Raw genomic sequence first — 27,568 nt, 5'->3', positions numbered from 1 at the left:
CTCATGTTCTTACTGCAGAGTACAACCTATTACCGAGAATGAGCTAGTGAAGAGTACAGAAAGGAGATAGATTTCTGGGTCCTCGCTTCATGCGATTCTGGGACTTTGCCCTGTTTGCTTTGCACTGCGCATTTGACTGGCCCAGTGCTGCCAAACAGAAGTCAGTGACTTTTCTTTTTTGCAAACTTTGAGAGAAAATGGGCCTTGGACATTGTGCTGAGCTGACTGACATCGGAAGGTTTGGGCAGTATCTGGAGAGGAAATACTAAAACAGGACTGTCCCGCTGAATACTGTGGGGTTGGTAAGTATGTAATGAGATGCAACGGGGAAGGGGTTGGGGAGGATTAATAAGGGACAGGCCTGAATTAACCCCAGATGTGGACCTTGTATTCACAGCTAGGTTTGGAGCAGAGTTTGCAGCTCAAACCCCAATCTGTAATGGACCAAAGCCAAAGAACCCAAACTTTGCAGAATTTTTTGTTCCATTTCATTCTCTCTCCATCCTTCCACAATCAGAGATGGGCCCAAGAAGGATGTTCCTATGCTGACTCAGGAGGTCTAAGATTAACTCCTGGCTGTCCTACAAGCTTCCTGTGTGACCGGGGCAAGTCACTTCATCTCTGTCTGTTTCCCATCTGTGTAATGGTGATAACAATTAGAGCTGTGTGAAAATTTTTAAAAACCCTCATTTTGGGTCAAACTGACAATGAAATTTTTCAGAATGTTTGGTGAATCAAAAATTTGGAAAAAAAATTGTTTCTGGTTGAACTAAAAATTTCATTTTGATACTGACCCTTTTGAATCTTTCTAATACGTTGTTTAATAACATTAAAGGATTTCTTTTAAATGAAAAGTCATTTCAAACACAAAAAGCGAAATGTTTTGCTTCAAAAATGTTTAAAACAAAACATTATGATTTTTTCAGATTTTTGCTTTTGTTTGTTTTTTTCAACCAAAACAATTTGGCAAAAGTGACACAAATTATCGAAATGTTTCAATGTCACCAGATCCTCATTTTTTTTTGCCCGACAAAGGTTTCAGATGAAAAATTTCACTCAGCTCTAATAATATCTTCCTTCCTCCCACCCCTTGTCTGACTTCTCTATTTAGATTGAAATCTCCTCAGAGCAGAGAATGTTTCTTAGTATGTGTGTGTGTGCGCGCGTGTAATGCCTAGTTCAATTGAGCCCTGGGTTCAGCTGAGGCCCCTACATGCTACTGTAATACAAATAATAATGAAAGTTTGGCTACAAACGCTCCAAAGTCCACAGGCACTTGGATCTGGTGCATTAGTTCAGCTCATTGTAAAGCTGGGAGCCTTCTGTGAAATTTGGATTCTGGCTTGATTTCAAACATCCCATTGCCATGTTCAGAATGTTGCATTCTGGGCTTTTAATTGGGGCCCCTCTCTAATGACACCCCCAAATTAAGGCTGAATTAGATTCAAAAACTCTGACTGGCTGAGCCCATTCTGCAAACTATCTGTTTACTGAGCACTGCGAGTATGGTACAGTCAATGGTGCAGCAGCCCAAGGTTAAGCCCTAGGAACGGAGCCAGCTTTGGGGCTTTCGCTGTCCTAGGCAGACTAAAAACTCTGTCACCCATAGTGCTTAGTCACTCACATAATAAACCTGTCACAAAACATCTTCCTGCCTCAAGCAACCTCCCTTTCTGCTTGTTTGGCAGATCTGGCTCTGCCTGGAAGCTTGCATCATCTTCTGGCTATAGTGCGCTCTCATATCTATATAAGACATACATAGGATTCCCTCATCTCTATAGTTACACCTACCTCTTTTCCATATAGTCTATTGACCTACTGTGCAGTGTTAAGTCTCTATGCACTTGGAGCTCAATCCTGTAACATGCTGAGCAATCTGTCCTGATCCACCAACGCACTAAGTGTGGGTTTAAGGTGCCTGAAGTCAATGGAGCTAGTCCGTACTTAGAAGTTCAGTGTGTCTCAGATGATTTGCTGGATCAGAACAGAGTGAGCAGGTGAAAGACTGAGCCCTTAGAGAAGATGGCATCTGAAAAAAAGGCTGAAAACAATTGCTTTGAGGGTATTTCAAAACAAAACCAACATGAGCATTGTTTTATGATCCCTATTTGCCAGGACCTTTTAGGAAGAAAATGTTCTGCAGTAAAATGTCTGCCTGAATTAGAGATTGGAGAGACAAGGTAATCTCTTTTATTGGACCAACTTCTGTTGAAGAGCCAACTTCTGTTGGTGATTCGAGCAGAGATAACACATCGTCTCTGGATTAGAGAATGACAGATTGGTGTCAGTAACTCAGAATTCTAAGGTTTCAGAGTAGCAGCCGTGTTAGTCTGTATTCGCAAAAAGAAAAGGAGGACTTGTGGCACCTTAGAGACTAACCAATTTATTTGAGCATAAGCTTTCGTGAGCTACAACTCACTTCATCGGATGCATTTGATGACGTGAGCTGTAGCTCACGAAAGCTTATGCTCAAATAAATTGGTTAGTCTCTAAGGTGCCACAAGTCCTCCTTTTCTTTTTTCAGAATTCTAATTTTTCTGTGTTTGCAGGGGTTACGGTACAAATGGTTCTGAAGTAACACTTGCTCACAAATGAGCTACACTAAAAAGACCACATGGGGCTTATTATTATCTGTGCTACAGGAGATGGATCTCAAATGGTTTAGAGGATTAGATCTGCTCTCTGAATTTATCTGACCTTGGATCAGATTGTGCTGGCAATATCGTGCCCAGAGGCTTTCCCCATCCCTGATCAGGCTGGCTGTGTTTTTATTTGTGTGCAGCTTTTCTGTTGGGATGCTTCTCAGCAGTTACAGCCAAAGGTCCGTGCTGGAAGAGTTAATTCATTCAAACAAGTTCTATGACTTTCATTTGCTTAAACATATATCTGTATATGGGTAAAACTGTGAAAACACTTCTGGCTGTAAAATATTGGATTCTGCAATGCTGACCACCTCTGCTTAGGTGAGCGGAAGGGACCTAAAGCAGCTACAGCTTCCCCTGGCTATATGGAAAGTGGGGGGTGTCACCTCCGCAGCACCAGCCCTCACCAAAACCCCACTCTGCCAGGATGCCTCTGTGGAAGTCAGTGTTGCGGGGTTGAAGAGGAATATCAAGGGCAGGAGGGCATCAAACATATGGCCAGCTACTTTACCCAGCATCAACCCCTGCTCAGCCCAGGTATTTTGGCACAAAAATCATCCTAAACTCTGTTGTGTCCTGTCTATAGCCAGTGCTGAGCAGCCAGTGGGGGACTCAGTGAACAGCAGCAGGGTCAAACCTCTATGGCCAAGTCCTCCCCTGCAGGGTAACGAGGTTGTTTCCCATACTGCCCTCTATATCTTGCAGAAGTGGATGTGACTGGGCTACACATGTGGTGCCATATGTTGGGGCTGAAGATTTGCTCCCGCAGTCGTATGACACTAGGGCATATTTTTCTGTGTCTGGGGTTTATTCATCTGGCTTTTCTGCTCTCTCCCAGAAATTGGCCCTTATTTTCTGAAACATCCTGGACTGATTCTCTGAGATTCCACAAATGGAGATTGAGGGACTTTGTTAACACTTGGATACAGTCCAAGTCATCTACAGCAGTTCAGTTTTTAAAGAAAAAAAGCAGCGAAAAGCCTTAGACTGAGGCACTGAGTAAGAGTTAATTGTGGCTGCACGCAGGCACCATGGGAAAAGTTTACTTTAGCAATAGGAGCCTGCTATGACTTCCTAGTGTATCACAGTAATCCTAAAGCAATGGCCAACTGTGTCATTGAACACTGCCTCCAAAATACAGGGAGTAGAGTTAGGTCCACTCTGTTTAGATTTTATTTCTATTTTAACTTATATGTAGTTGTGATGGTTTTGTTTTTTATCTTCTCAGCTACCGAAAGGCATCACCCAACCAGACACACTGACTAATACTGTAAGCCATTCACTATATGTCTCTTATTTTCCCCTATGAGACTGCAGCACATATGATACAAAAAGGAAAGCCACAGGCATACCCGCAACAATGATCCCCATCTAAGCGAATATTAATGTCAGCTCTTGCAACCTAAGATAAACAGAATCTCACTCCCAACTGTTGCAAAGAGCCATTCCCAGAAGCCCAAAGACTTATAAAAGAGGAGCTACCACTTGCCATGAACCTTGCACAAGAAACTAAAGCAGTGAAGGGAATGTAAGAGTGATTAAGAGCACAGCAGATAAAATCATTCAGGGTCATACAAGTGGCCTCTCATTTTGTGCACACACAAGGTTTGCATACACAATTGCTGCAAAATATGTCCTTGGAAAATTAGACCGAGACAATGGATGCTGAGGACATTCAGTCAACATTGTGCAGGATGCAGCCTGAAGCCCTCGCAGTCCCACCTCAGTATCACTGTCCCTATTGTTATACTATTCTAGCATCTAAGGCATCAGGGCCCCAATAGATAGGCAGTGTACTAACACATGTTAAAATACAGCCACTCTAGCTATGAGGTTACAATCTAAGTTACCACAAAAAATGCACGTGGACAAAACAAAAGGGAGCTGGTGGAGGACAAGGTAACAACAAAGAAAACCTCTTAAATGCCATGACTATTAGTTGCAGAGCCATCAGTATAGTACGCAGCCTTCATTCATACTCACAGAACTCCACCAGCAGATACTTAGTTTCCTTCAGTGCTCTGTCAAAGTTGCTCTTTTTCAGCACCAGAATGTTGTTCTCCTCTTTGATTTTGGGGAGTCTGGCTTTCTTTGGCTTTGTTTCCTTTGGGCCTATTCCATCCTCTGCTGCAAGACTTGGGAGAAACGGTAACATGAGGAATGAAAGCCACAGTGTCTTCATCCTGCACCTACTGCACTTCGCAGGCACAGAGTGAGAAAAAGGGACTAAGAGCTGAATGTTTGCTGTTAAAATGGCCATTACCTTATCAGCAGACCAAGTGGCTAATTCCCACATGATAACATTGATAACCAAAAGAACACCTTCTTGTCAACTCTTGGAAATGGGCCATCCTGATTATCACTACAAAAGGGTTTTTGTTTTTTTTTCTCCTGCTGATAATAGCTCACCTTAATTGATCGCTCTCCTTATAGTGTGTATGGCAACACCCATTTTTTCATGTTCTGTGTGTGTGTGTGTGTGTGTGTCTATCTACCTATTTACCTATCTTCCTACTGACAGGTTTCAGAGTAACAGCTGTGTTAGTCTGTATCTGCAAAAAGAAAAGGAGTACTTGTGGCACCTTAGAGCCTAACCAATTTATTTGAGCATAAGCTTTCATGAGCTACAGCTCACTTCACTGTATTTTCCACTGCATGCATCCGATGAAGTAGGTTTTAGCCCACAAAAGCTTATGCTCAAATAAATTTGTTAGGCTCTAAGGTGCCACAAGTCCTCCTGTTCTTTTTGCTGATACAGACTTACACGGCTGCCACTTGGAAAATTGACAACAAAATCTGCCATGAGTGGAGCCAACCTTGCTCCTCCCCAGGAAAGTCAGAGCTGTTAAATGATATGATCACTTTTTAGCAATGCTTGGAAAACCAATTCCTGGGCAGTTAAGGGGGAAAGGTTCTCATCAATGAGAACAATATCTGGCGAGGGAGAGGGGAAATACTGAATAAAGCTTGGCTATAGAAAGGAGAGTTGGGTTAATAATGTACCTATAATTAAGAACATCAGCTATGTTATTAACTTTACCGAGAGTTGATGTAGAGATGACACGGATGTCCCCATTGGAACTTAGGTGCCTATGAACGTAAGGGGGCCTTGATAACTGCTCTTAAGGATAATATTTGGTCATCTGTTATACTAATGGGACTGCTTACTGAAGGTCTGATCCAAATCCCATTGACATTAGTAGAAAGACTCCCATTGATTTATGAGGGTGTTGGATCATATCCCAAATAAGCTACAAGTCAGTGGGTGAAATCTTGGCTCTGCTGAAATCAGTGAGAGTTTTGTCATTGGCTTCATTGGAGGCAGGATTTCACCTACTTTGAGAAGTGGTAGCAGCATCTGGCCCATAGTAATTAGCTAATGTCTCCATAGACCTCTGAAGGTGCAAAGCACTCTGTAAATTCAAAGCAGTATTACTATAAACTGTTAGAATTCTATACGGTGCATATGTGGGTACCCTTGTCAGAGCATGTTGAAGAATATCCTTACAGAGAGATGGTGCATTACAGGAATAACAGATGGCTTATTTCCCAAAATATTTGCCACATGGTAACTAAAAAAGAAACAGCCTTGTACATTCCTAATGCCCTTTTCTTAGATTATTGACTGGAATGCAATGTAGCATACAGGCCAAAGTTACAGCTTCTGCAGTGGAGACCAAATGGTCTGTTAAAACAACGAGGAGTCCTTGTGGCACCTCAGAGACTAACAAATTTATTTGGGCATAAGCTTTCGTGACATCTTACTGAACCTCTTCTTTACTGACATTTCCAGGGTGTAAATGGCCATTTCTTTCCTGGGACAAGTATTGAATGGTGTCTTCACCATTATAATTTTTTTTTCATAAAGTAGTCATGCAAAGGGTCAGGATGATACCATTTCTGAGAAAGTCAGGAAACCTGTTCTAGGAGGTCCACTTACTCATGGTTATAGAGGCATCTGGTTTTTGAGAAGAAGAAAGGGAGAACATGAAAATATTTGATAGGGTGTTGGGGAAGGAAGATGTGGTCTAGTGGCTAGGTCCGGTGGCTAGGCCTTGTTTCCAGTCTCCGCTCTGCCATTGTTCTGATCTGTGACCTCGAACAAGACACTTTGCACCTCTGTACCTTAGCTTCTCCATCTGTAGAATGGCGGTCATACTACTATCTTCCTTTGTGGAACACCTGGAGATATAGAGATGAAAAACACTGTATAAAGTGGTGTTACTTGTTCAAAGCACAAACCAAAACTGTTAATTACAAGCTGTTAATTACCAGTCTACAAAGAAAGTCGATAGTGTGCCTGTAAATAGGGATACAGATGTTAGTAACTTATTCAGATCAATAAAAATATAAAATAAAAGTTCTTTAGAAACTAGTCCAAATTTTTTAAAAATATGCCTGGTATTATATGCGCCATTTTAGCAAATGATAAAGTAGAAATGATAGATTATTCTGTAGCTGTATTTTCTCTTTCAGGCATTGTTGCAGTAGGGCCTGATTGGAAGGCACTGAAGTCTGTGGAGAAATTCCATTGACTGCAGTGGGCTTCGGATCAGGCTCATAATGTGACTGGAACCATATTCTCTTATCATGCACATAGAACTCTTAATGAAGTAACTGAGAGCTGTGTGTACAACTTGAGGGAAAGATATGACCCTATATAAACACTGTTGCTAAATCAACAAATGCAAAAGGATTTTGTAAGAATGACTAACAAAAACTAGAAAGAGGTTGGTTTGACTTTGGTTGTATTTTTTCTATAATCTGCTCTTTTCAAAGTCCTTTTATAAGTGACATCCAGGGAATGAAAAAGTATCTAAGAATGTGAAGAGGCCTGCATGGGCTATCTGAGACGAACATCCTTTCAGTAGTTATCTCAGATCACAGCCTAAGCCGCCTCAGTAATAAACCTACAATGACAAGGTCATTTGTTCAAGTAGTTACTCTTCACTGTCTGCCACTGAAACAAGTGATAAGTAACCTAAATCCTTTATGAAGAACCCTTATCAGTGAATACCGCAGTATATTGGGAAAGGTTGTTGACCTCAAAGTTATGGAAAGAGGTTAGAGTAAAGCAGAGTAGTTTAAAGAATGAAGAATACTTGTGGCACCTTAGAGACTAACAAATTTATTTGGGCATAAGCTTTCGAAGCTTATGCCCAAATAAATTTGTTAGTCTCTACGGTGTCACAAGTACTCCTCATTCTTTTTGCTGATACAGACTAACACGGCTGCTACTCTGAAACCTGTCAGGGTAGTTTAGGAAACAGGCCTGTTGGGGCCAGGTGGCAGAGGGAAAGAGAATCTGTTTGCTGAATTGTGCAGAAAATTGAAAATTCAAGGGTGTAAAAATCATTCACAACAAAATAGCAAAAATGGTCAGTACTTTTGCACAGCCTTGGTTATAGGAAATAGTGCTTTATGTCTTTAGAGAACTGTGGAAATACTAAATGCTGCAGAACTGGAATGTTAGCTGTCAATTAATATTATATGCAATGTTGTTGTAGCGGTGTCAGTTGGGTGAGGTAAAATAAAAAGTGAATGTTATATAAATATACTTCTTGGTAAGCGTTCTTTTTAAATGGCCATTCACATTAAAATGTGATACCCTTATTGGGATATGAGTCAAATGCAACATACGGACATTTGGGCCGCATCTGTATATTTTGATATTTTAAAAATTCCTTTGAAACAAAATGCAAATAAAGAAGTTTTAAAGTGATTTAATGTATTTTCAGAGTAGCAGCCGTGTTAGTCTGTATCCGCAAAAAGAAAAGGAGTACCTGTGGCACCTTAGAGACAGGTACTCCTTTTTTTAATGTATTTTATTATTATTACTCTTATTGATAGCTTTGGTAAACACTTTGCTCTGAGTTATCACCGTCCATCTAAGGCTTGCAACACACTTACAAACATCAGTTTATTTAGCCTCACGGTAGTTTTGTGAGGTAGATAAGTATTATTGCTCATTTTACCAAGTCCAACTCCATTAAAATCAATGGAAAGGTTCCCACTGACTTCAGTGGAGTTGGGTCAGTCCCTAAGTGATTTGCCTACAGTCACAAAAGAAGTCTGAGGCAAAGCCGTGACTAGAACCTGGGTTTCTTGACATCTGAAGCTGGGTTTTAATAACCACAACATCATCCTGCTCTCTGTACTGTATGTTCTTATGCATTATTCAGCTCAGATCAGAAGACAGAGAGGGTGATCTAGAGTGTCTTTTAAAAAATTGACAGGTTTCAGAGTAACAGCCGTGTTAGTCTGTATTCGCAAAAAGAACGGGAGTACTTGTGGCACCTTAGAGACTAACCAATTTATTTGAGCATAAGCTTTCGTGAGCTACAGCTCACTTCATCGGATGTAGCTCACGAAAGCTTATGCTCAAATAAATTGGTTAGTCTCTAAGGTGTCACAAGTACTCCTTTTCTTTTTAAAAAATTGTTTTGTTTAAATATAAAAGACACCTTACAACTTGTATCTCTGCAAAGTTATCCACTCGATCTGAACTGAAAGGAGTGTATATGTCTTTAGAATCCCATCTTCAGCCTCCTTCTGTTACTTCAGCAGAGATGGATACAGCGTGGATTCATTGTGTCTCTTAATCGTGGGAAAAATAAAGGTATCTGTAGAAGTTGTTCAAAGGAATACTGGATAAACTTTAAAAGAGCATTATAAAGCCTTTTTAAATGTATCGTGCAGTCATCTCTAAAATGGAAAGATGTATTAACTTCCCACCCTCTAAGAAAATAGAACTGGAAAGAAAGAGCAATATACAAATACAAAAAGGTTTGTCAGCATTTTTGTAAGTGCATGGTGTTCAGTGTGGCGAATTGCCATCTAGTGGTATGTTGAGGGAACAGCAAAGTCATATAGGCTACTTTTAGTGTGATGAGAAAAGGAGTACATGTGGCACCTTAGAGACTAACCAATTTATTTGAGCGTAAGCTTTCATGAGCTACAGCTCACTTCATCGGATGCATACTGTGGAAAGTGTAGAAGATCTTTTTATATACACACAAAGCATGAAAAAATACCTCCTCCCACCCCACTCTCCTGCTGCTAATAGCTTATCTAAAGTGATCACTCTCCTTACAATGTGTATGATAATCAAGTTGGGCCATTTCCAGCACAAATCCAGGTTTTCTCAACCCCCACCTCCCCCACCACCACACACACAAACCCACTCTCCTGTAATTAGAATGTACAGCTATGGTAAGGACTTGTGGCTTCCACAATGTCTCTGTCCAAGTGCTATGAGCTCAACACACATTCCAACTGACAACACTGTACAGTTTTGTTCGCACTTTTCCATAAGAAGCTAAATCTCATCCAAAATTAACAAGATTAGGTCTCTTTTGTCTCTTTCACTAGTGTAAATCAGGAGTAAGTCCACTGAAGTCAATGGAATTACACTGGTATGAAACTGAATCCGGCCAGAAGAAATGGACTAGAAAGTGAAGTGTTTGGTGTACTCACCACTTGATAATGCTGAAGATAAATATGCTAATGAAAATGCTACTGTCATAAATATAAAGGGAAGGGTAACTACCTTTCTGTATACAGTGCTATAAAATCCCTCCTGGCCAGAGGCAAAATCCTTTCACCTGTAAAGGGTTAAGAAGCTACGGTAACCTCACTGGCACCTGACCCAAAATGACCAGTGAGGGGACAAGATACTTTCAAATCTGGAGGAGGGGGGGAAAGGCTTTTGTCCGTCTGTGTGATACCTTTGCCGGGAACAGATCAAGAATGAAAGCTCTCCAACTCCTGTAAAGTTAGTAAGTAATCTAGCTAGAAAATACATTAGGTTTTCTTTGTTTTTTGGCATGTAAATTCGCTGTGCTGGAGGAAATGTGTATTCCTGTTTTTGTGTCTTTTTGTAACTGAAGGTTTTGCCTAGAGGGATTCTCTATGTTTTGAATCTGACTGCCTGTAAGATTATCTTCCATTCTGATCTTATGGATTTGGTCTCTTATCTTTTTTTGTTCTAATAAAGTTCTGATTTTTAAGAATCTGATTGGGCTTTTTGGGTCTTAAAAATCCAAGGGATTTGTGCTCATCTTGTTTATTCTCAAGCCTCCCCAGGAAAGGGGATGTAAGGGCTTGGGGGGATATTTTTGGGAAATAGGAATTCCAAGTGGTCCTTTCCCTGTTCTTTGTTTAAAACACTTAGTGGTGGCAGTGTTTTACCTAATCCAAGGGCAAAGACTTTGTGCCTTGGGGAATTTTTAACCTGGTAGAAATAAGCTTAGGGGGTCTTTCATGCGGGTCCCTACACGTGTACCCTAGAGTTCAGAGTGGGGAAGGAACCCTGACAGCTACTGTAATTATTTACAAGTTCACAATAATAATTAAGGTAGAAAATTTCAGTTTAAAATAACAAAGTCCATTGGGGGCACAGATTGTCGATAGTTTGTATTCTGTTTGCATTAACTTATCCAACTGTGCTTATTAGACAGCTTTCAGGATGTGACTGTTGGTTTTTGTTATTTGTTTTTGCCATTGCAGATGAATGATCCACCACGAATATTCAATGACTTTTTCATACAGTTGGATAAGTCAGTATCATGAAGACTTTATTTAAATTACGAATTCTCCAGTCCTTGTGGACTCCCCCATCACCTTCTAGATTATTCCACAAAGATAACGGGCGTCTTGTGGCTCACATTGTTTCACACTATGAATCTATAAACCGGTGTGAACAGGAACTGCCAGAACACTTCAACTTTGCAAGTGATGTCCTAGACAAATGGTCTCAGCTGGAAAAGGTAGCAATTATTTTACATCACAGGTATTGGGCCAGATCTTCAGGTGGTGTAAATCAACTATAGAAGAGAGATGCTGATTTACACCTGCTGAAGAACTGATCCTTTATTTTCTTTTCTGTCTCAGAAATCTTTGTATCTTTAAGGCATCAGCTGCAAAAGATAATTTGCCTTTTAATGTTAGAGACACCTTAATCTCTCTGTCTGTAACAATAAGGGATCAGCCCACTAGTGAAGTGTGGTCCTTGTTCTTGTTCTTTCTCTTAAACCATTTCATATCTCCTTGCTTATTTTAACTTCTTGAGTTTTCTGCTAGGCTGGGAAGAGACCTGCAATTGCAGCTTTCTGGTGGATAAATGATAAGGGAGATGAGGTGAAGTGGAGCTTTGAGGAGCTGGGATTTTTGTCTAGAAAAGCAGCCAATGTGCTCTCTGACCCATGTGGATTGCAAAGAGAAGACCGAGTAATAGTGATTCTACCTCGGATACCAGAGTGGTGGATACTGAATGTGGCTTGTATCCGAACAGGTTAGTAAAAATATTTGGATATTACTGAATGTGGTGGAGAAAGAAAATAAAATAAAGAATCTGAAAATCACCAAATTAATTTGAAAAGAGTATGTAAGTTAATGAATTGCTAGGCCAATGTGCCTAATTAGTAGCTGTAGTAGTATTGTTCCTTTGTACTGCAGTAGTGTCTCAGAACCCCAGTCATAGACCAAGCCCCCACTGTGATATGCTCTGTACAAATATGGAGCCCTCTGTTACAACCATGCCACCCCAGTGGCTTCAATTACAGGCCAGATTTGGCCAATTATATTATAATTGAAGGCAGAATATATTAATTTGATATAACCAAACAGTTAAACAATTTGGGCTAAGAAGTTGCTGTTATAATTTTGCAAATTTTGTGTCATCTGCAAATTTTATAAGCATTCTGTCCACTCTATCATCCGATTCATTAATGAATGTATTGAATAGTACTGGTCTGTCCTGGGTCCAGTACTCGTCAATAGTTTCATTAATGATTTGGATAATGGAGTGGACAGTATGCTTATCAAATTTGTGGATGACACCTAGCTGAGAGAGGCTGCAAGCACTTTGGATGACAAGATTAGAATTCAAAAGGACCTTGATAAATTGAGAATGGGTTTGAATCAACAAGATGAAATTCAGCAAAGACAAGTGCAAAGGTAGGAAAAACCGAATGTATACAAAATGGGGAATCACTGGCCAGGTACTAGTACTGCTGAAAAAGATCTGGCATATTGGTGGATCACAAATGAATCAACAATGTGATGCAGTTGCAACAAAGGCTGGTATCATTCTGGGGTGTATGAACAGGACTGTTGTATGTTTAAATCTTTGCCAGAAGCTGGGAATGCGCAACAGGGAATGGGTCATTTGATGATTACCTATTCATTCCCTCTGGGGCACCTGGCATTGGCGGATGACAGGATACTGGGCTAGATGGGCTTTTGGTCTGACCCAGTATGGCCATTCTTATGTTCTTAAATGGGCTGAATCAAACCCCAGCTCTAAACATCTTCAACTTTGGCGTATTCAAGATCTTGACTAACAGTTGGTAACTTGGGCCCATCTTTACTCATGATCTGAAATAATTGCTTGTTCATTCTTAACATGGACTTTGCCATCATATCATTGATATGATCTTCATGTGTGTTCTCTAAGGGGTGGGCTCTTTATAAGTGACTCCATTTCTCTGTGGCTGGTGTGCCTACTGTCATCTAACTAAAAACATTTTAAAAATTCATCCTCAATTTAGAAAAATAACATTGTTGCTCTTTTCTAGGAATTGTCTTTATTCCAGGGACATCCCAATTAACGGCCAAAGACATTTTCTATCGACTCCAGGCTTCGAAGGCCAAGTGCATCATTACCAATGACACACTGGCACCTGCAGTGGATTCTGTCATGCCTGATTGCCAGTTTCTGAAAACCAAGCTAATTGTTTCTGAAGGCAGCAGGGATGGGTGGCTAAACTTCCAAGAGCTACTAAAGTAGGTATCAGCTGTTTTAGCAATGTCACTATGAGATTAAACAAAAGCCAGGTGTATCAGTTAGATAAACTGATGAGGAATCCTTCACTTTAGAATCCATTTCTAGCATAGACTCATAGACTTTAAGGTCAGAAGGGACTATCATGATCATCTAGTCCAGCGGTTCTCGAACTGTGGGTCTGGACCCCAAAGTGGGTCCCGACCCCATTTTAATGGGGTCACCAAGGCCAGCATTAGACTTGCTGGGACTCGGGGCAGAAGCTGAAGCCCGAGTTCCACCCTCACTGCTTGGGCTGCAGCCTCCTCTTCCCCCACCACCCCGCCCTGGGGCGGCAGGGCTTGGGCTGCCTCCCCACTCCATGTCATGTAGTAACTTTGTTGTCAGAAGGGGGTTGTGGTGCAATGAAGTTCGAGACCCCCTGATCTAGTCTGACCTCCTGCACATTGCAGGCCACAGAAGCTCACCCACCGCCTCCTGTAATAGACCCCCTAACACCTGGCTGAAGCCCTCAAATCATGATTTAAAGACTTCAAGTTACAGAGACTCCACCATCTACACTAGTTTAAACCTGCAAGTCACCCATGCCCCATGCTGCAGAGGAAGACGAAAAACCTCCAGGGTCTCTGCCAATCTGACCTCGGGGGAAAATTCCCTCCCAACCCCAAATATGGCAATCAGTTAAACCCTGAGCCAACACCTGGGAAAGAATTCTCTGTAGTAACTCAGAGCCCTACTGCATCTGGCATCCCAACACAAGCCATTGGGGATATTGCTTCCAGCAGTCACAGATCAGCTACGAGCCATTGTAGGCAGTCTCATCAGACCATCCCCTCCATAAGCTTATCAAGCTCAGTCTTGAGTTAGGTTTTTTTCCCCTGATGCTCCCCTTGGAAGATTTGAATGAAAAGCTTTGCCATCCTTCCACTCGCTCACTCTAGTTACTGCATTAACTTTAATTTCTCTTCCTTGCCTTCAGGGCCCTGAAGAGCTCTCTCCTGGCCTGTGCCTTAGACCTTCTGTCTTTGCACGTTCCCCCAGACTCCATTCTGTCAACAACACCAGCCACAAAGCGCCATTCATTTCCCTCTCCCATTCCACAACTTTGTCCTGGTTGCCTCATTTGTGTGCAGTAACTTACCCACCTTCTTGTCAGATCAGGCCTTCTCACAGCTTGCTGCTGTTTCTACAATGCCCACAAAAGAGCAATTTACAACCCCAAAGCCTCCCTTTGCAATTTATCTTATCTGTGCCTGTTTTTAGAGCCCAATCCAAAGCCCACTGAAGTCAGCAGAAAGATCCCCTTGACTTCACTGGATTTTGAACCAGAGCCTTAGACTGTGAGTTCTGCGGGGCTGTGACTGGTTTTGCTTGTGAATGCTGTTCAGCTTTGAGCCTCTGGACATCTCTGAGTAAATAATTATAGAAAAAACCTCTAGAATATGCTGTTGGTTCTCATACCTTAGATTGCATGAGCTCCCACATGGAGGCACAGTCTGTCAATAGCAGAATCCCTGGAGTTAGTCTGTATTGCTGTATTCTACAGAGTCATAACTAGTGCAGCTGTTTATTTTGTAAGACTAGTAACCGAGCCCAGCATTGCTCTGTTAATGTCTGAACTGTAGCAGGTTTCAGAGTAACAGCCGTGTTAGTCTGTATTCGCAAAAAGAAAAGGAGTACTTGTGGCACCTTAGAGACTAACCAATTTATTTGAGCATGAGCTTTCGTGAACTACAGCTCACTTCATCGGATGCATACTGTGGAAACTGCAGAAGACATTATATACACAGAGACCATGAAACAATATCTCTTCCCACCCCACTCTCCTGCTGGTAATAGCTTATCTACAGTGATCATCAAGTTGGGCCATTTCCAGCACAAATCCAGGTTTTCTCACCCTTTCCCCCCCCCCCCCCCCGCCAACTCACTCTCCTGCTGGTAATAGCCCATCCAAAGTGACCACTCTCTTTAAAATGTGTATGATAATCAAGGTGGCCCATTTCCAGCACAAATCCAGGTTTTCTCACCCCCCACCCCCCTCCAAAAACCACACACACAAACTCACTTTCCTGCTGGTAATAGCTCATCCAAAGTGACCACTCTCCCTACAATGTGCACGATAATCAATGATAACCACCTTGATTATCATGCACATTGTAGGGAGAGTGGTCACTTTGGATGAGCTATTACCAGCAGGAGAGTGAATTTGTGTGTGTATGGGGGTGGGGGGGTGAGAGAACCTGTATTTGTGCTGGAAATGGCCCACCTTGATTATCATGCACATTGCAGGGAGAGTGGTCGCTTTGGGTAAGCTATTACCAGCAGGAGAGCAAGTTTTTGTGTGTGTGTTTTTTTGAAAAAAGGGGAGGGGGTGAGAAAACCTGTATTTGTGCTGGAAATGGCCCACCTTGATTTTCATACACATTGTGAGGAGAGTGGTCACTTTGGATAAGCTATTACCAGCAGGAGAGTGAGTTTGTGTGTGTGGTTTTTGGAGGGGGGTGGGGGGTGAGAAAACCTGGATTTGTGCTGGAAATGGGCCACCTTGATTATCATACACATTTTAAAGAGAGTGGTCACTTTGGATGGGTTATTACCAGCAGGAGAGTGAGTTTGTGTGTGTGGGGGGTGGGGGGCGGAGGGTGAGAAAACCTGGATTTGTGCTGGAAATGGCCCAACTTGATGATCAGTGTAGATAAGCTATTACCAGCAGGAGAGTGGGGTGGGAGGAGGTATTGTTTCATGGTCTCTGTGTATATAATGTCTTCTGCAGTTTCCATGGTATGCATCCGATGAAGTGAGCTGTAGCTCACGAAAGCTCATGCTCAAATAAATTGGTTAGTCTCTAAGGTGCCACAAGTACTCCTTTTCTTTTTGTGAACTGTAGCAAATATTGTGGGCTCTTTTGAAAAGAGTGCATAGAGTCACTGTTAGGAATTATGTGTTCCACAGGGTGGCACCGGCTGACCATAACTGCATCAAGACCAAGAGTCGAGACCCAATGCTCATCTATTTTACCAGTGGAAGCACAGGACCTCCAAAAATGGTTGAACATTCCCACAGTAGTTACGGCTTAGGATTTACAGTCAGTGGCAGGTATAACCCCTAATTGATCCTAAGAGTCTGACCTAGTGACAAGATCCCTTGTTGAAGGTAAAGGAGGCAGTGACAGTAAAAGCCTTATAAAATTAGATATTTCAATAGCAAAGAAACCTGCTTTCCCCTCCCCCTTAAAACCACGATGAAAAGCTTTTTACAGCAAGAAATTGCAATTCAAATCATCAGCAATAATGATTTGTCACCCAAGGGACAGGGTAAGTGGACTATTCCACTTGCAGAAAAACAGGATAAAGCTCAATTTTTAATAGCACATGGGCATTTCCTGAAAACTAAAGTTTCCTGGGCCAGATCCTCAACTGGTATAAATTGTCATAGCTTGGTTGAAACCAATGGCAATGTGCTGATTTACACCAGATAAGGATCTTGCCTCTTGATTTTTGCTTCATGGGGAGGGTGAAATTTCAAGAAAATTTAAAAAAATCTAACAAATCATGGTGCAAAATGTTACCCCAAATGACCACCTCTTGAGTGAAGAAGAGAGAGTGGCCAATTTCTTTCTTTCTTCTGTTTATATCTGCATTACCTTTATTTCCAGCTACTGTGCAATATTGGAATATTCTTTTAATTGAAGTAAGAGGTGACACACATGTCAGACAATACAAGAAGAAAACATAGTCATGTGCAGAGGTCTTCAAAAGTGCGGCATGCTCAGGTCCTAATGATGTCATTGAGAGCACCTCTGGAAATCAGGCTATATCTGTTACCCAAAAGAACATTGGTGCTGAGCGTCAAGTATGGGGAATACTAGAGTCACTGTGCAAAACACTGGGGTTGAATCTCAAATGCACTTGGGATCAGCCGTGTTTGGAGTGTAACCTGAACTTGTGAAGCTTGAATGAAAACTTCTTGTACTCCCTGGTCCTGATCTAAAGGTGATTGTAATAGAAACACTCCTGTGGACTTCAGTGAGCTTTGAAGCAGCCTTGTCTGGTTATCTATCATTCTGAGGCTTCCCGTTGTATTTTGAGTTTCAACTTTATTGATAACCATATGACTGAGAGAGTCAATAAAAGTCATTTCCTTCAGGTTCCTAGAGAAAGAGCCTGTGGTTTAGCTGCTCTCTCTGATCTGGGTGTGGGGGGGGGAGAATCTCCAAATGCTGCATTCAGCTCTGGAGCTGGATGAAGGCTTTGTGGCTCGAGCCCACTGCTGTAAATAACACATTCTAGAAGAAAATAGTAAATTTGAAACATGAAAAGAGAGAGAGAAAGAAAAGAGGAGGGGCCCAAGAGAGGAGAGGGGAAGGATCTTTATGATTAAATTTAATTTCTTATGAACTTTGTGCCGTTCAGTGAATGTGGCTTGCTGAAACCACATCTTCTAAATGAGGCCTCCAGCCCCTTTTCCTTATTATCTAGTAACCTGCATTCCACTCTCTCATGCTGCATGCGACAGCCTCTGACAGTAGATAAATTCTTTCCCTCTGAATTATCAGGTACTGGCTGAATCTGACTCCCTCAGATATATTCTGGAATACGTCAGACACAGGATGGGTCAAGTCAGCCTGGAGCAGCTTTTTTTCTCCCTGGAGTAGCGGATCGTGTGTCTTTATACACAACATGCCACAGTTTGAACCAACAACCGTCGCAAATGTAAGAATAACAATTCACACTGCAGGTTTTATTTCTATTTTGCATAAGTGAAGCAGACCCCGACAATTCAGAATCAAATACACACTGACCCTCATAGAATCATAGAATATCAGGATTGGAAGGGTCCTCAGGAGGTCATCTAATCCAACCCCCTGCTCAAAGCAGGACCAATCCCCAATTTTTGCCCCATATCCCTAAATGGCCCCTTCAAGGATTGAACTCACAACCCTGGATTTAGCAGGCCAAAGCTCAAACCACTGAGCTATCCCTCCCCCCAGTACACACCACTCACCCCCTTCTCCCCCCAGCAGCACCAGGCTCCCTTATTTTTAGTGCCTTCTGAGGAAAGGGGCAGGCAATGTCCTATATGCACCCTCTCTCACCCTGGATTTTCAAACAGTGGCTGACGGGCCCACTTCTCCCTGTTGTGTGTCAAGGATCCAGCCACAGAGCCCACTCCCCTTCACATCAACATCTTCTGAACACAGGACAGCCTGTTTTCCTAAGTACAAGGCTGGGAAAGGCTCATCCAGTCCCACTGCTGCCAGTGATCAGGGCTTTTTCTTCAATCTGGAACATAGTAGCCTTGGGTAGTAATTAGCAGCCCTGACATTAGAAACACCAGATATTCAGTCTGATCATTAACCTCTTCATGACTGTCGGAGGGTGAATACTTTTAACGGCTATGGCAATAGGACTGAATGATACAGATCCTGAGACATCACTGGCTTTCCTTACTGAAGTTGAGGGCCAAATTCTTCCCCTTTGTTGAAGTCCATGGCGTTCCCCATTGTGAATTTGACCACTACATTTAAAATTGTAGGCACTCCAGTTCCACAGTGGTAGGTACGGTACAGGAACCTGAATGGTTCACCAAGATGGTGTTTTCTATGGCACCCATAGCCCCATTAGCCACGCACACATTTGCAGGATCAGGCCCCAATCCATCCTTTCTGTTCAATCTGGTAACTTTCCAATTTTTAATTTTTCCAGACTCTCTCAAGGTATCCCATAACCACTTTCTGCACAGCACCAACTGCCTACTGCATGCTTGTGCAGCACGGTGTTACCAGGTACCATACATCTGCTTATTGGTAATAGTAAATAGAGACGCATTCTTAGTGATAGGACAGGTCTCGTTGTTTGGTTCACTACACTGTTTTCATTTTATTTTCTGCTTTAAATGGCACCTTGTTAAGGGGTCATTCTAACAAGAGAAAATGTTGTGCTGGAATCCTAGAGCCAACAAAAACCCCACAAATTCAGTTCCTGTGCAATATGGGAGCAAATCTTTGGAAAGACAATAAGGATGAACCAAGCCAGTTTGGGCAAATGCAGCTACCTTCAAACATGAGATTGTTTTAAGGCCCAAAGGTAGCTTGAGGCAAGATATGGCCAACTTTTAGGCAAGACTGGATAAGAGTTATACCTGTGTAAGGCAGAATTTGTCCCATACATTTGAAAGTAAAATGAGCAGTTAAATTGGCCGCTCACAAATTGATATTTATTCGGAAGTTGTATCCAATGATATGCTATTCTCTGGAAATATTCAGCTCAAATGGATGTGGTATATATGTGTTCCTAGCAGTTGTTACACACTGGATAACATATGCAGTTTATTCAGATCTGATCCTGGCCTTCTGGGGTCTTGTAGCCAGAAGAGCAGGTCTCGCATATATGTTTTAATCCTGCCACAGTTGACTCCTGTCTTGGAAGTGAATCAAAGTTCTGCGCTGCCAACAGCAATGGTGTGAGAGATCTTGGTACCAGTGGGTTACTTTTCTGAGCACAGCTATACAAACCCTCTGCTCTTCTCCACTGTCATAGTATGCTTGTTCACTGGCATAAGTTAGCTGAGATCTCCTGAGTTTTCTTGAGTTAGCTCTTCCAAGAAACAGCTGCTCTTTCTTTTCTGTTGACCTCCATAAACGTTTCATTTGCAAGGGATTCCCATCCTGGTACCACTGAAGCAAATGGAAGCTTTGCATTGACTTCACTGGAAACTAGATCAGGACCTAAGATGATCTAAGAGTCAAAGTACAACCGTCTACAGCATGATGATTATTTGTTTTCCACAATGGCACGTGAGGTTGAGTGGCACGTGAGGTTGAGGCATGTGTCAACAGTTTAAAGTTGAGGGAGGTTGGCCAGCTAAAACCATTTGAAAACTGAAGGGTTATTGATTCTTATTGTTTTCTGTTCCTCTCGAGTTACAAGTTCATGAGTCTGCGTCACTGTGTGACTGGAGGGGAGCCACTCAATCCAGAAGTGATGGAGCAATGGAAAACCCAAACAGGTCTGGATATCTATGAAGGCTATGGCCAGACGGAAACAGTACGTCTGCACTAATTATCACATGGTAACCTCTAACAATGTAATCTTACAGGGACATGATGCATCTGTCAAACCGTGGGAAAGGGCAGGAATTTACTTAGTTCAAAGTTGTTAAGGAAGCTATAGGTGAATTAGGTATTGAGTTTTATATAATCAACATAACAACTAGACGTATAGATTTTAAAGCCTGAATGATCCATTATGATTATCAAATCTGACCTCCTGCATAACACAGGCCACAGAATTTCACCTAATGATTTTTTCTGCAAGCCCAGTAACTTGTGGCTGAACTGGAGCAACATTTTGAGAAAGAGAAACTAGAAGTAATTAGCTACAAAAACCCATGTGCCATGCTTTGAATTGCAACAGAAAACAGAAAACCAGCTTCATAGCAAGATCTGTGTATATAGAAATTTAGGGTCTGAACATAACAAAAATACTTAGGGCCAAATTCAGCCCTTCTTTAATTTTATCTTCAAAGTGGACACACAGTAATGCTGCAAGACCAGGGTCCCTTTACATCCCTTTTCTGGAAAGCTGAGGTGTGTCCACAGAGCCACCCACACAGCCAGCCAGGTACACAAGCAATCTCAGCAGGGGAGGTGCATAGTGGAGGTGGGAAACATGCACTGAAATGTGTGGACAGTGCCTCTTGGCAGCGACGCTGAACCATCAACTGATCTCTCTTGCTGGGAGTGGGTTTGTGGGAAGAGAAAAGTTGTGTGCCACTTGACAATTTTGTTTTCTCTTCATACAAATATTCAGAAGAGGTGACATGGAGTTGGCCCTCAAAAGTTATCACATGTGAACATTGTCAGCTAGATTAAAATCACTAAGAACCAAATAAAAACCCATGTATTATACAGGTAACAATATGTGCCAACGTGAAAGGAATGAAAATTAAACCAGGCTCTATGGGAAAGGCATCTCCACCTTATGATGTTCAGGTATGTTGATACATTTTCCTGGCTGAGCTCTATCTAAAAGATAGTTCTCATCCTCTTCTCCTCATATTATAGTTGTGAACTGTAAAGAAATTACATTGGACCAGTCAAAACAATCATGTTTTTCTTCCTGCAGGTTGTAGGTGACCAGGGTGATATTTTGCCTCGAGGAGAAGAAGGAAACATTGCCATCCAAATCAAACCTACAAGGCCATTTTGTCTTTTCTCTCAGTATTTAGTAAGGAGACTTCTTATTATATTCAGAAAGTTTCATGCCACTTCTCAGACGTATTGAGAAGTCCATCGGTAAAATCCTGGCTCTATTGAAATCAATGGCAAAATTTCCTTTGACTTGAATGGGGCCAGGATGTCACCCAACATGTCCACAAGGTCTCTTAGGGTAAGTCTATGCTGCAGTTAAACACCCACAGCTGGCCCTTGTCAGCTGATTCAGGTTCCCTAAGCTCAGGCTACAGGGCTGTTTAATTGTGGTGTAGATGCTTAGGCTCTGGGACCCTGCAAGGGGGAAGGGTCCTAGAGCCCAGGCTCCAACCTGACCCCAAATATCTACACTGTAATGTTATAGCCCCATAGTCTGAGCCCCACAGCCTGAGTAGCTGACATGAGCCAGTTGCAGGTGTTTTACTGCAGTGTAGACATACCCCAAGAGTCCCATTCTGCTTCACGGTTTCCTCCTTGCTATGAGGTGGGGCAGGCAGCACATTATTCCAGATCTCTATCTGGCACAGCATACATCCCCTGACATCCCAACACAGCTTTGTTGGTCTGTATGCTCAGTGCTCCACCAATTCCCACTCCTTCCATTCACCTGCAGGGGTGGAGAATGATGTAGCAGCTCTGCAGAAGCTGCTCTGCCCCCCCTACAGCTACCCAGGGACATTAAGAGATGTCATATTCCCCTGCACCTATGCAAGCCATCCAAGATTTTGGCCCTTTGAGCCTACGTTCTGCTGAAGAATATAGAGCATGTGTTCCGGCTATATCCTGCATGTGTGGTCTTTTTGTCCTGCCCTCTGTTGGAGACATCATCACACCTGATGAAGTGTGATTGATCTTAGCTAAATATTAGTATACAAACCACAGTACTGAAATTTCAATGCATGGGTGATCATTTTGTCTTTTAAATGGTGATGGTATATACTCCCTAACATGACGACACAAATGAGAATGTTTCATAGGTTAGTGCTAGTGTAACAGGCTTGTAAAGTGTGTATCCTGTTGTCTTCCTCAGTGGATTGTCCTCATGGAGGGTAACTACTCCTGTAGCTTATGGATGTACTCCTTGAGATAAAGTGGTAGAGAACTGTGTTTTGCTACTGAAACTCTAAGCTCAAAACCTCCCCTGTCATTGCACTAGTAAATAATAATTTCTCTCTTGAGAAGGAGGGTTGTATATTTGAATAATTAGTTCTGCTGAGGGGAATTTCTGACGGAACACATCTTTCCCTTCTCCCTCTAACACACAGTGCTGATCAGTGTGGCTATATTTTTAAATTCAAATCATAATATTACGCAGAATACACTAGTCTTGGAAATATATGATGATACTGTACTGATCAAGTTTTATTTCTGTGCACTATAGCAAGATGGATGGATTACACTGCACTAAAGATCAGTTAAGGTGTGTGAAATGTTGTTTGATTGTTGTCAGGATAACCCAGAGAAAACTGCCTCCACAGAGCATGGGAATTTTTATATCACTGGGGACAGAGGGATTATGGATGAAGAAGGATACTTTTGGTTTGTTGGAAGGTCTGACGATATCATTAATTCTTCAGGGTAGGTCCATTACTGTTGGGTTTGCAGGTTTGTCTTACAATGTTGCTCTGTAGTATCACAAAATACAATTAAAAAAACCCTTTTTCATGAAAAGATCAATAGTTTCATGCCAACGCTCTCTCTTAGATATCGTATCGGACCATTTGAAGTAGAAAGTGCCTTGATACAGCACCCAGCAGTCGCAGAATCAGCTGTTGCCAGCAGCCCAGACCCTATCAGAGGAGAGGTAAAAGGGCTGATATAGAAAGACATACTCTTTCAGTGAAATGTAGAGTTCCTGCTCTACACTTGCTTGGAATGAGTTGCAGATGCTGGGAAAAAAGCTTGGAATATAGTTTTAGGTGTCATTATTACAAAAGATCAAACATGGAAAAAAAAATTTTATGAAGAAATTTGAAATTTCAACTTTGTTTCCATATTACAGAATTTGACATGGAACAATTTTTTGTTTTGTCAAAAAAATTCTGAAATATTTTTTCAACAAAAATTGATTTTTTTAATCATCTGTGTTTATCCTTTTCTCCCTTTTTTCTCACAGAGGACAGTAAAATTAATTAAATCCAATGGCTTTCTTTTTTTTCTTTTTCCTGCTCTGTAACTTTTCAAAATTTCCCCAGCTTTAGGAGAGTGTCAGAGTTACAGTTTCTTTTATCTTTTTGCAGCTGTTACTTTTCAAAACTTCCTCCACTTTGGAAAAGTTAGAGTGGAAAAAAAAAGAAAGAAAAAGTAAAATAAAGAACCATCCTGGACATGATTAATTCTGTTGCATTCAGAGGCAAACAGGAAAAGGGAGGGAGAAAAAGGAAAAATAAAATTCTAAATTTGAAATTCACCATTTTGATGAAACACTGGATTTTTAAAAAACTGATGTTTTTCAGTTTAAAAATATGAAACTTTTCATCTTAAAGTTTCAGATGAAAATTTTAGACCAGCTCTAGACGTTATCTAGTTTTCTTTTTTTAAGTGAATGAGCATGTGAAAAAGCATTGTAGAAATGGTACCTCTTCCAATGTAGTATTTCGAGAGACAAGGTAGGTGAGGTAATATCTTTAATTGGACGAGCTTCTGTTGATGAAAGAGACAAGCTTTCGAGCTACACAGAGCTCTTCTTCAGGTCTGTGTAGCTTGAAAGCTTGTCTCTCTCACCAACAGAAATTGGTCCAATAAAAGGTATTACCTCCCCCACCTTGTGTCTCTAATATCCAGGGACCAACACGGCTACAACAACACTGCAAACAAGATATAACATATCGACTAATAAAGAGACACTATAGGTAAGGATCAGATCCTTAGCTGTTGCAAACTGGCATGGCACTCCTGAAATCATAATCTATTGATTTCAGTGTAGCTATACTACTTTATATCAAATCAAGATCTGGCCCAGGGATTTTAACGTCTCAGTATGATTGCTAAATTACACCAGGCTTTTTTAGTTTAATGGAACTAGATTATCTGACATTAGAAGGGCCCCAAAAGGCCTCAAAGGAAGTGAAACCATGGTTTTATTGTCCAGTAGGGATTCTGGCAGACCCTGGAGAGCTGTACTGTTCCAGAGCTGCATTCTCTGCAGCATTAGAAGGGGCAGCGTGGGGGTGGGGTGGGAGCTTGGAAAGCCATTCATTCAGTATTAACCAAACAGGCAGGCTTTTCTGAGGTTTGTCCCCCACCCAGTACTGAGAGAAAACTGGACATGCTTTTGTCCAGTATGGGATGGGGTACACCAGAGTGTGCTGCTCCACCCCTGCTGCCGTGACCTCGCAGGCACCACTGGCAGGGACAGGGTCATGGAGTGCGGGGTGGACCCACACCGTTCTCAGAAGTCCTGGAAGATCCGGTGTTCCAGGAACGCATGAGTGGCCGCTCTAGTGGAAGCATGGCCAGTAAGTCCATTTCTATGCAGATCCACAGGCCCAGCCACGCAAAGCAAGTGCACTGGGGGCCATTATAGTCACTGATGGAGCCCAGAAGCTGCCATTGTAGCTATGCAGGCGAGCCACACTTTGCCCTTCGGTTGAGAATTTATCCCTGCACTTCTCTGCCACATAGATCTGCTTAAATCACACTTATTTTTTGGTGCTCCAGTCAGCTACATAGCTGTCATCCTCCACTCCAGAAGTGGCTGCACTTCACGCTGGGGTGCAGTTTGTAAAGCATTTTTGGACACTTTGGAATGAAAGACACTATGTAAAAGTAAGATTATTATTCCACCAATAGCTATTCAGACTCAGAACTTAGGCAGAGATTTTCAAAATTGGGCACTCAAAATTTGAATCAATCAAAGCCACTGGGAACACCGAACCTTGGAAAATCAGGGCACTTATTTAAGTGCTTTAGTATGGAATAAGGTATCTAATTTCGTACCCAAATTACAGTCTTTTGGATTTGGGCTTTTTCATGCTCGCATTTTTCAGCCTTGATTGCTTGTTGAAGACTAAACCCACCCATTTATTTTCATTGTAACTGTTATTGCACAGGTGGTGAAAGCTTTTGTTGTCCTGGCTCCTGATTTTCTATCACATGACCCAGAAAAATTAGCTCTGGAGCTGCAGGAGCATGTGAAAAAGGTTACTGCTCCCTACAAGTATCCCAGAAAGGCAAGTAACTACCCCCCGCTAAATAAAAGGGGCATATTCTAAGCACGGCTTTCCTAAGTGTTTTGGAAATCAAGCCATGTTTATGACAAAGTACACCAATTCCTTTACAGTCTATTAAAAGCATTGTCTGTATCATGCTCTGAATGCAGTTCATTATGATGGAGTCACTCAATAGAAGTGGTGTGCGCACCCACACTCACTCACGTCCTGAACTGGGCAATGCTGTAAGGATTGAGAAGAAATGGAACCCATCACTCACTACCAAAACATGATCTGGTAACTCCCTCCCGCAGCCTGCTCCCTACCCACAGCTTTAGCCCACTTAACACCAACCTGTTCAGGATCATAGTAAAAACCTCTTCTGCACTGCCCCACGCACAAGGGTGAGTAAGGGGTTCACAGTCAAGCTCAAAGCTGTACCAAGAGTACTGACTCCCAGTCCCCTGTCCGAACCACTAGGCAGCAGTTTATTTTGCACATATTTGGGGTTTTTTGTTCTTCCCAGGGACTCACAAGGAGCTATGTCCCCAAATCAGAAAGGACCTGCCTTAAATGTGCTAAATTTTTTCCCACACAGGTGGAATTTGTTCAAGAGCTGCCAAAAACAGTTGCTGGGAAAATCCAAAGGAAGGTATTAAGGAACAAAGAGTGGGGAAGAGCGTAGCGTCATGTGGACAGTCGAGAGCAAAGTTTCTTTCACTTCCACCGTCATATGTCTCATGTTTTCACTTTTCTCTATTGGTCCGGTGGTCTAATATTGTGAACAAAGAGCATTAGCAGCATGGATGGGACTATTAACTACAAAAAGAAGACAAGATAAACTTGCTTATAGAGTGCATAATCATTCCCACAGAATTTTAAAATAGAGATAATTTATTAGGACCAGGAGCTCTCATTGGTTTAAAAGGCTTTGAATCAGGCCATTTAGGAAAAGAGTGGATATGACTAACAAAAGAGAAGGAGGATGCTGGAATGCAAAGGGAAGATATGAGAATTTGGGAATCTATAGGGGAGGATGGGATGGGAAACAACTTTCTTATCCCAGGAAAATTTTCAAGATTTCAAAAAATTTCCCCATCCCAAATCAAGACAAAAATTCAAAATATCAAAAATTTTCACAGACAATCCTAATTTTTTTTTGTCCAGGTCAGTGGAAACATTTTGTTTCAACATTTTTGAAATGTTTCATTTTAATTTTGACTTTTTTTTTTACCATAATTAATTTAAATTTCAAAATTAGAAGTCATTTAGAATAAAAAATTGAATTTTTTATTTCAAAAATGTCCCATTTTTACCATTTCAAAACCTTTTTTTCCCCAATATTTTTTTTTCCTAAACAAGAAATTTGTCAGAACTAACAGTTTTGGTGAATCAGCATTTTCCAATGACTAGCACTACTTGTGGGTATTATCAGCTGGAAGAATTAGATTTTGGAAGCTTTCTATCCCTGCTGTTTTTATTTCTCTTGTTGAGCTCATTAGATAATTAACTCTTTAAAATGGGGAAAGAAGGGAAGAGACAAAGTGCTCTGGGTTAGGGGACAAATCACACCTACTTTACCAATGTAAATGATTACAAGATAACTATTACTGCACAGGAGATAAATATCAAATTGCCTTCTCTGTTATACATTATGCACTGTTTGCATCTCTTCAGTAAACGAGAACTGTAAAAATAAAGATGGCCTCGGACTAAACACTGTTGATTAAGAGGGTTTGTGTCCAGGGTACGTGTATCCAAATAAAAGCTAATATGTACA

The 27,568-nt window shown here is 41.6% G+C and overlaps 2 protein-coding genes across 9 annotated transcripts in view; one reads left to right on the top strand and one right to left on the bottom strand.

Annotated features, from left to right (window-relative positions):
• Positions 1-27,568, bottom strand: part of PDILT (protein disulfide isomerase like, testis expressed) — a gene marked incomplete at its 5' end in the record, with an annotated part of 102,247 nt that overhangs the window by 36,308 nt on the left and 38,371 nt on the right. For 2 of the 6 annotated variants that reach the window (XM_084641571.1, XM_084641575.1), the window contains one exon: positions 6,583-6,824. In XM_084641571.1, coding sequence (XP_084497697.1) covers positions 6,583-6,631 — 49 coding nt within the window. Of the gene's footprint in view, positions 1-4,625; positions 4,903-6,582; positions 6,825-14,566; positions 14,658-14,886; positions 14,964-27,568 lie in introns of those variants that run through there. The other 4 variants (XM_084641573.1, XM_084641572.1, XM_084641574.1 and 1 more) reach the window with 4 other exon arrangements.
• On the top strand, positions 136-27,505 carry LOC311527507 (acyl-coenzyme A synthetase ACSM4, mitochondrial-like). 3 transcript variants are annotated; one of them, XM_084641565.1, is made up of 14 exons: positions 136-302; positions 11,151-11,410; positions 11,724-11,934; positions 13,220-13,427; positions 16,378-16,521; positions 17,981-18,137; positions 19,131-19,210; positions 20,348-20,471; positions 21,338-21,418; positions 21,552-21,653; positions 23,088-23,215; positions 23,342-23,441; positions 25,690-25,809; positions 26,387-27,505. In XM_084641565.1, the coding sequence occupies exons 2-14, from the start codon at positions 11,210-11,212 to the stop codon at positions 26,471-26,473; spliced, it is 1,743 nt and encodes a 580-aa protein (XP_084497691.1). In that variant the 5' UTR covers positions 136-302; positions 11,151-11,209; the 3' UTR covers positions 26,474-27,505. The 3 variants fall into 3 exon arrangements, with proteins under 3 accessions (XP_084497691.1, XP_084497693.1, XP_084497692.1); XM_084641566.1 differs by lacking the exon at positions 136-302 and adding an exon at positions 10,402-10,420; XM_084641567.1 differs by lacking the exon at positions 16,378-16,521.

Source organism: Lepidochelys olivacea, assembly GCF_965140295.1.
Source record: "Lepidochelys olivacea isolate rLepOli2 genome assembly, chromosome: 10".
Taxonomy (NCBI): Eukaryota; Metazoa; Chordata; order Testudines; family Cheloniidae; genus Lepidochelys; species Lepidochelys olivacea.
Note: the sequence above shows the minus strand (reverse complement) of the source record. Positions and strands in the feature narration are given on the sequence as shown.

Excerpts from the sequence above, each read along its gene's own strand:
- LOC311527507 (XM_084641565.1), top strand. The coding sequence starts at position 11,210 with ATGAAGACTTTATTTAAATTACGAATTCTCCAGTCCTTGTGGACTCCC. Across the intron at positions 13,428-16,377 it reads AACTTCCAAGAGCTACTAAA|GGTGGCACCGGCTGACCATA; the intron begins GTAGGTATCAGC and ends TGTGTTCCACAG. Across the intron at positions 20,472-21,337 it reads GCTATGGCCAGACGGAAACA|GTAACAATATGTGCCAACGT; the intron begins GTACGTCTGCAC and ends TGTATTATACAG.